The sequence below is a fragment of the Xenopus laevis genome, chromosome 3S (genome assembly GCF_017654675.1).
Source record: "Xenopus laevis strain J_2021 chromosome 3S, Xenopus_laevis_v10.1, whole genome shotgun sequence".
Lineage (NCBI taxonomy): Eukaryota > Metazoa > Chordata > Amphibia > Anura > Pipidae > Xenopus > Xenopus laevis.
In genome coordinates this window covers 25,821,781-25,830,253 of record NC_054376.1, presented here as the reverse complement: position 1 = coordinate 25,830,253, position 8,473 = coordinate 25,821,781, and the positions used below count along the sequence as shown (strand labels likewise).

Sequence of the window (8,473 nt, the reverse complement as noted above, 5' to 3'; positions counted from 1 at the left end):
AAGCAGTCATGGCAGACCAAGAGAAACTTTTGAATTATAGGACTGAGGTTAATCAGGGAACTGCTTCTAGAACAGCCAAAAAGGGACATTCAAATTTACGGTGTTGTATCACACATAACCGTGATGCACATCTTGTTAGAAACAGTATCAGAACGTATTGGGGTGTGCAGGACCCTGTTCTTGGGAAGCTTTTGGATAAAACACCCTCATTCGTGTATAAACGAGGGAAAACCGTAGCAACCCACATCTCTAGGAGCTTATATGTTGCCAGGGAGCAGAGGGATACCAGTGCCTGGTTGAAATACAAAAGCTCCTATAGTTGTGGACGAACTAGATGTAAGACTTGTGCATTGGTTAAGGTTTCCAAAACGTTCCATAGTTCAACTACTGGGGTCACCTATAACATTAAGCAGTATTTTAACGGCATGTCTAAGGGGGTCGTTCATTTGGCAACGTGTAGATGTGGGGCCCAATATGTGTGTAAAACAGTGAGGCTAGTACCCGCATCCTGGAACATATATAGGCAGTTGATTGTTTAGATCTGAAGTCAGCTATAGCTAAGCATTTAGTGGAAAATCATCAGGGTAATGTCTGCATTAGTTTTCAAATGATAGACACGCCACCAAGAGATGTAAGGAAAGGAGATTTAGATCAAAAACTCCGTAGGCTAGAAGCTTTTTGGATCTATCATTTGAAAACCAAGACAATGGGGGACTTAAAAGGGATTGGGAGATTTCTTGTTATTGCGATTAGTGCATTTCCTTTTCCTTTATAACCTAAAGTGTGGTTTATATTTCAGATTTATGTAATTTCGCATGATTCATATACAGATATATCACACAGGTTGACCAAATTCCCTTGATTTGAGTAATAATTACATTTTATTTTATTTTTGATTTATGATATGTAAACCTGTATAATAAGATGTACTTAATATTCTTTTCTGGTTGAATGTTAACATAATTGTCCCCAATTAGCATTCATTTACCAGGAGTTGGTTTGGCTCCTGATACACTACTCCCTCACAGGAGTGTAATGGTTAATGTTTTTACAGGGAGGGGTTAATGTGCATATTTCTACTGGGAAGAGGGGTTTGGATATCTTATGCTTTTGAGGAAGTGGTGAGAGGCCACGAAACGCGTCAAGCGTGGGATATTTAGCACATTCATATGAGTTACATCCATGTTTTTAACTATATTTAATAAATGAAGATTTTTTACTACCACTCCAAGTGCTCCGTATGAACTATTGTACACTTATATTCCTAAACGCTGAGGACCGGAGGCGTGTATACGTGATGGCACTTGTGGAATTAGCATCTCGTGGTTCAGGTGTCGGTGAGTGCTCGCTAAATGTGTTCTTTGTCCATTAGCTTTTTAAAGCCAGCTGCAAGAAGAACAATGAATGCAACAATATGATTGGTTGCCATGGGTTACTGCCCATGGGCAAATTTGCCCAGTATTGATAAATTACCCCCAATGTGCTTTTGCTCTGTGCTGTTAAAGTTGGTGTGTTTACTTCAGAAACTCTACTTTAGTATATATAAACAAGCTGCTGCGTAGCCATGGGGTCAGCCATTCAAAGCTGAAAAATACAAGCAGCGAGAAAAGAAGTTACAGATAACAGATAAAACACCATTGTATTGGACAAGGTTTATCTGCTATATGTGGTGTGCCTTTTCTCCTTTTTTCCATCTTGAATGGCTGCCCACTGTATATTATATGCTAATTACTTTAAAACGCTTTCGTTTTTTTGGTGTTACTGTTCCTTTAAGGTTCTAAGGTTGTATAAGTGGGTTGCATTACAGTGATGTCACAATGATTGTTACCATGGCAACAGTTACCATATGAGATTACCTTATAAGGTAATTGATACCTTAACATTACCTTATAAGGTAAACATAGTGAGTAGCATTACAGTGATGTCACAGTGGTGGTTACCATGGCAACAGTAAACACATAACATTACCTTATAAGGTAATTGATAAACTTATAGGGTGGTATTAGAGTGATGTCATAATGGTTGCCATGGTGATTCCATCAACCAAGGTGACTTTATGAATCCAAGCCCTTCCTAGCTGTCATTTAGCGAGTTGAAGAGCAAGAGTGAGGATGTCTGTTCTAATCCTCTTCTCGTTCTTCTCTCTGCTAATCTTATCTAGTCATGGTGTGATCGTTAAGGTCCCACCAGTTACAATTAATTGTTCACAACCACATGGGGACATTTTTAGCCCCCAAGACACACTCGAAAGTAGAACATGTTTGTCAGGAGAGGAGATTAAACTTCTTTATAATTCAACTCCTTCAGTCTCTGTAACGGAGGCGTCTGACAAACCTCCAGAATGTTCCTGGTATAAGAATGGTGCTTGGTTTAATAAAACATCCCTTTTGTCAGGTAGTGTCATGATACCTGGCAGAGCTGGGACCATTATCACTGTGCAGTGTTTTACATCTGAGTGTCCAATAAATGTCTGCCAGCATCAGAATATCACTATCACTATTTCTGATCAGCAGATACATTTCTTTATTCTCTCACCTGCACCACCTATTTCCCAGTACCAGCTTGTGCGGTTCGGATGGTGTGCCAAGCTGAAAAGTACTGCCTGGGAATATCATTTCACCAGCCACCAAGGCGTATCTAGTATAATCATTATGAGTGATGAGTACACAGAGATTGAGGCATCAGCATATCCACCAGATTTCCGTGAAACATGCGCTGGTTATTATAAATACCAAGCCAATGGCAGCTATGCTGATGCTGGAAACTTTGTCGCCTCACTGTCATCTCAAAATGTGCCCATGAATACACTCACAGTCTCGTTGCTGGTGGAACAAAGTCTAGACCCCGTTCTATCAGCAACTGCAGCGATAAGTCCAAATTCCCATATACGCCTGACATGGACATTAGTGCCCTTAACTAACAAAGCTGTGGCTTTCCAGCTTACAGATGAAAACAGTGTAGCCAACTGGAATCTGTATGTCGAGAAAAATGCCAAAAAAATAGATTTTTGTTCCCCTCTTACAAATTCTAATGGGAATGAATTTGCTAAAGTAGTTTTCCTAATAAATGGAAGCAAAATACCTCAAATCACTGGAGATATAGGGTATCACAAGGGCACTATAATGCTTTCTACGAATAGATACCTTGGCGAGGTGACTTTAAACCCCACACTGAAGCAAGTCACCTCCTATTACTTCAGCCAAGCCAGTGGACTTTACTACTCTTCAAGTGATAATGAGACAAAGCCAAATTACAGCGAGAATTATGTATTTTGTGACCATGAAAGTCTATCTTTCCTTTTTAAATTCAAATATGAGAAACCCTCGCTATTAAGCTTAGCAACATACGTGTATTTAAACAAGAGGAATGCTCTATATAAATCCCTGATGGATGATGCTATTGAAGTACATTTTTTTACTAGTAGTCTATCAATTCCAAATAATCTTACGTACATTGTGTGGTTTATACCAAACCAGCATCCATCCTTACAATGTCATTGGACGTTTATTTTAGGAATCTTTGGTGCGAGACAGTCTTACCTCGTTCAGCTCAGCACGTATACTTATAATGACTCTGTAGAAAATGCAGAAACCTTCCTTCCTGGAACTGTATTGCCATTTGATGTGAAGAGATACAAAGGCTTTGTAGCCAAGGTGAATTTTACAAGAAGTGGGGTAAAGCCTGTTACTCTAAAAACACAATTTGCAATGCAAGCCAGCAAAGTATTAGAAACTTCCATTAATTGTCAGAAGTTTCCTTGTGAATTACTGGAATTTCATATTAGCAAACCAAAGTCTACTGATTCTATAATAACCACAAGAGGAAAGCAGTTGACATTGTATTTATCCATGATGTTGAACTGTGTGGCATCACACTCAACAACTATAACATGGAAAATATATAGCATCTACAGCAAGAATTCAGTACCAGACTGGAATAACTACTTAAATGTTCCTGAGATATTTCCAATGAATCAGACTACATTGGTCATACCAAAGAATTCCCTCAACGTTGGATTCTATCTGTTTCGTGTCTCCACTGATATTCCTCCGGACGATGACGACATAGAAAATAGGCGCAGCAATTCAGATACTGTTATTGTTGAAGTTCGAGAAAGTGAACTTGTCGCAGTCATCTCAGGTGGAACTTTTAGAACAGTTGCTTTTAGGAGTGCATGGATTCTAAATGGGAACAGTTCTTCAGATCCGGACGTACCAGATGATCTAGATGACCTATCATTTCTATGGTATTGTACGAGAAATATAGACGACTACAATGACATGAAACTAAGCAATAATTCAAGCTGTCACCCAGCTCAGAAAGACCTTACATGGCTAAACCCTTTTGATGTCACTCAGACTGTTGATGCTGAGCAACTTCAAGGGGGCAGAAGTTATCACTTTCGCTTGCTTGTTGAGAAATACAAGAGAAGCAGCTATTTTACCCAGACTGTTTTTGTTCAAAGTGGTTCTCCACCCCTTGTGACTTTGGAATGTATTGAGAATTGCTTTACAAAATTTATTCCAACCGAACGATTCTCATTATCGGGAAAATGTACAGATTGTAGGGCAAGCAGCTGGCCAGAATATCAATGGTCCCTGTTTCAGGGAACCACTGAATTGGACTTTGATTGGGCCGCTAAAACTACAACTGGAAGGTTTGCTCCCTACATGTCTATAATGCCCCTAACATTTTTAAAAAATGTTGACAGGTGGTACACTCTAGTTTTAAAAGTCACAACCTGGTCTGGGGCACAATCAACAAGTAAATACTCATTTTACGTCAATGCTCCCCCAGAAGCCGGAAGATGTTTCATAAAACCAACCACAGGGGTTGCATTGGAAACTAAATTTATTATAGGCTGTAGTGGATTCAAAGACCAAAATCAGCCGCTCATGTATAAAGTCCTCGCAGCTGTAGATAAAAACAGCAACATAAGTTCTCTGCGGGACAATCCACTCGGAGTAATTGTTTATCATGGATACGAATCAACAACACCACCAATTTTTCTTCCTGTTGGAGAGAAAAGCCAAGATTATAAATTAACATTATATGTTCAAGTATACGATGCTCTCTCTGCTTACACGGAAATATCACTGTCTGCAACAGTTTCCGAATTTCAGGACGGAAAACCAAAAGAGACAATCCTTGAAAATTTAAATGCAATGGTAAATGGATCCAACTCATTAATGAATAATTTAATTAAAACAGGAGATTTTATCAATTCAGGGCATCTTATATACATGGTAACATCCAATCTGAACAACTTTAAGACCACGGAAATGACGTACTCTCTGAAAGAGGAGAGAACTCAGCTACGAGAACATCTTTTGAACGTGTCGTCTAGTTTAACAGTCACAGACATTATGGGTGCGAATCAGGTAATTACCTGCATTGCCGAACTCACTAAAGATGTTAAAGAAGTGAATCTCCACTCCCAGCAGCTGGCGGTAAGAAAGCTAAGTGAAGTGGCCAGTAGCCTAGCTACACAAAGACAAGAACCACTCGGTTCTGCTGAAAAGGAACGTCTGAGCAGCGGCATTGTAACATCATTATCCAGTGTTATGAGTGCTGCACTACTGGATATTCCTCAGTCTGAGTCAGATATCCAAGAAGAGAAAGTTGAAGTACTGGAGCAGATTCTATCTGCAATGGAAATGTTGACAGAAGCCGTGTTACAAGGCAAAGTTCCTGGAGAAAACAAGACAACAATAAAAGCTGCCACCTTTAACATAAGCTTGAAGAAAGAGGAAACATTGGATCTCATAAATTCACCACTTCAATTGAGGGATGACAGTTGCCTTAGCTGTACGTTTGCTAAACTGCGTGTACCTTTATCTGATGTGCCCGCAGATGCTGTTGTGAGCACTGCTTTCTATGAATTTAAAGAAAGCCCTTTTCCATGGTTAAGAAATGGAAGAGATATTGATACAGACATAGCTGGGTACTACATGGTGGCTAGCAACAGCACGGGAGGTACTACAAATCTAATACCTGACATGGTAGATGTTGTATTGGACAGAACACACAAGTTACCTGTTTTTGACTTGGCGTTTGAAGTAAGCAATGTAACAAGGGCTGCATTTACTTTCCAACTGAATGTTACAGTGAAAGCAGAATGGTTTATCCAGTTTATTTATCCAGGAGAGATGCCTTTTGTAGTTTCACTTTATATTGGAAGTAACCTAACAAACAACACTCCGATTGCCCTCTTTAATATCCCTAAATGATAACTGGAGCTACTACGACTGGAAATCCTAAAATGATCAGTATTCCAATTGAAATGTTACCAAAGACTGAAGCGGTAATTGACCTTTCCATTGAATTGACGACGAGTTACTCCATTACTTCTCATACAAGAGTTCAATATTCAATCTTTAATGTGGCTTGCTTGGACTTCAGTGGAGCTGAACATGAATGGAATGATGGTAACTGCCATGCAGGCCCTTTAACAGACACCACAGTAATCCACTGCGTGTGTGAAAACTTAACAAAATTACAGACGAGAGGTGAACCATTTCTAAACAACAGACACACGTTTCTTGCAGCCAGATCAATTGTTCTACCTAATCCTATTGATCTCACAAAGGTTACTCTGGAAACTCTAAAGGCAAATTTAGTGCCCCTAGTCACTGTGATTGGCATAATTGTCTTTTATGCCTTTATAAGTGTATTTGCACACATAAAAGATAAGAGAGATGTAACCGACAGACAAAATGTAATAATATTGGAGGACAATGATCCCTATGAAACGGACAGTCTCTTAGTTACCATTTACACCGGCAGTCGTTTTGGATCAGGTACAATAGCAAATGTTTATATGAAAATCTTTGGCAAGGATGGAAATAGCCATGCACATCACTTACAATGTCACAGGCAAAGGGTTTTACAGACCAGAGGATGCGACACCTTCTTGCTGAAAACTAAACAACCTTTAGGAGACATTCATTCTATTGAGATATGGCATAAAGCGAATATGAAGTCTATAAGTTGGTATCTGAGCAGAGTTCAAATTGAAGATTTACACACCAAGAAAAAATGGTTTTTCATATGTCGCACTTGGTTCGGTACCAGTAAAAAGAATGCCGTCCCCCAAAAGATGTTTACCCCAATAGACATAAAGCAGCCTTTAGAGAAAAAAGACTTTTTCCTAATCAGTTCATACTACGATTTATTTCTCGGCAATTTGTTGCTGTCTGTATTTGCTCCTGATGTTCCGACAACTTCTACAAGAGCCCAAAGACTTGCTTCTCAGTTTGTGAGCTTCATGAGCGGTCTGTTTTGCAGTATGATGTACTACAACAGAAAAAATGATGAACAAGAAACATGGAACATGGAACACCTCCTCAGATCCATAGCCGTAGGAGCAGTGACCTCAATCATTACAAAAATATTTCGATTAATAGTCGACAAATTGTTTGCTGTTGCACGAAATACGTCTTTAGACAAACAGCAGGAACTGACTGAAAATGTCTCAGAAAATGAATTATTGGATAGCAGTTCACCACCTAGGTGCTTAGAATGTCTGTATGAGGAATATTCCACAACTGATTCCACATCTGAAGAGAAGATGAGTGAACAAGGCCAGAAAGATGCACCAGAAACAAATGGGCAAAACAGCCCATCTCACGTAGATGAGGTAAACATTACAGTTGAGGAAGAGAAACTTGGAGAAATACCTAAAGGCAAAGTAAAAAGGGCCAGAAATGTCTGTCTTTGTGTTGCCTGGAGCACAGTTATCTGCTTCTCAACCCTGTCTGCTGTTTTAATAGTTTTGTACGGACTCTCATACGGACATGAAATCTCAATGGAGTGGCTCATAGCTTCTGGGACGTCATTCCTCATGAGTGTTTTTATTCAGCATGTTCCTATTATATTAGTACTATCATTGATTAAATCAATACGTGCAAAATATTGTAACGATATTCCATGGGTAATAAGGAATTATGTTCCTGTGATGAATGAGCTTAAAAGTGAAGAAGAAATTAGATATATGCAGTTTAGAATAGAAACACTTCGGAGCAGCGAAGCCTACCAGCCTATAACACCTACTGAGTTCCAAGTAATAACAACGGCTTGGGACTGCAATGTGTGAGGCCAGTTACTTAAAACATCTGCATGATGTTATATAAAAATTGGAGGATCCAAACCCAGAGGTTGGAAAGAGCATATATTATAGATGAGCAGGCGGGCCCAAAAACTCATGGAACCCGTAGTAGGAGGGATTAGGTTGCAAAGTCAGTGCAGTCTGGTATATTTCATAGACTTTAACTTTTTTGCATATAACTGGACCCCTACTGGGATGTAACTGGTTGCATCTTTAGATTATTGTGGTGCATGCTACGAAAAGGAGGGTCATTTTTTGATTCTATTTTTTATTCCTGCTCATCACTAACTGATATACCAAGAGTAGGTTGAACCAAAAATAATAGAACCCGCAGGTGGAGAGTTTGCTTTAAACATATTTTGTACT

At 39.3% G+C, this 8,473-nt stretch overlaps 1 protein-coding gene across 1 annotated transcript; it reads left to right on the top strand.

Moving 5' to 3' along the window:
• Positions 1-3,455: 3,455 nt before the first annotated feature.
• Positions 3,456-8,095, top strand: LOC121402028 (polycystic kidney disease and receptor for egg jelly-related protein-like). Its single transcript, XM_041587752.1, has 2 exons — positions 3,456-6,059; positions 6,233-8,095. Exons 1-2 carry the CDS (start codon positions 3,852-3,854, stop codon positions 8,093-8,095), a joined length of 4,071 nt encoding a protein of 1,356 aa, XP_041443686.1. The 5' UTR covers positions 3,456-3,851.
• The last annotated feature ends 378 nt before the right edge of the window (positions 8,096-8,473 follow it).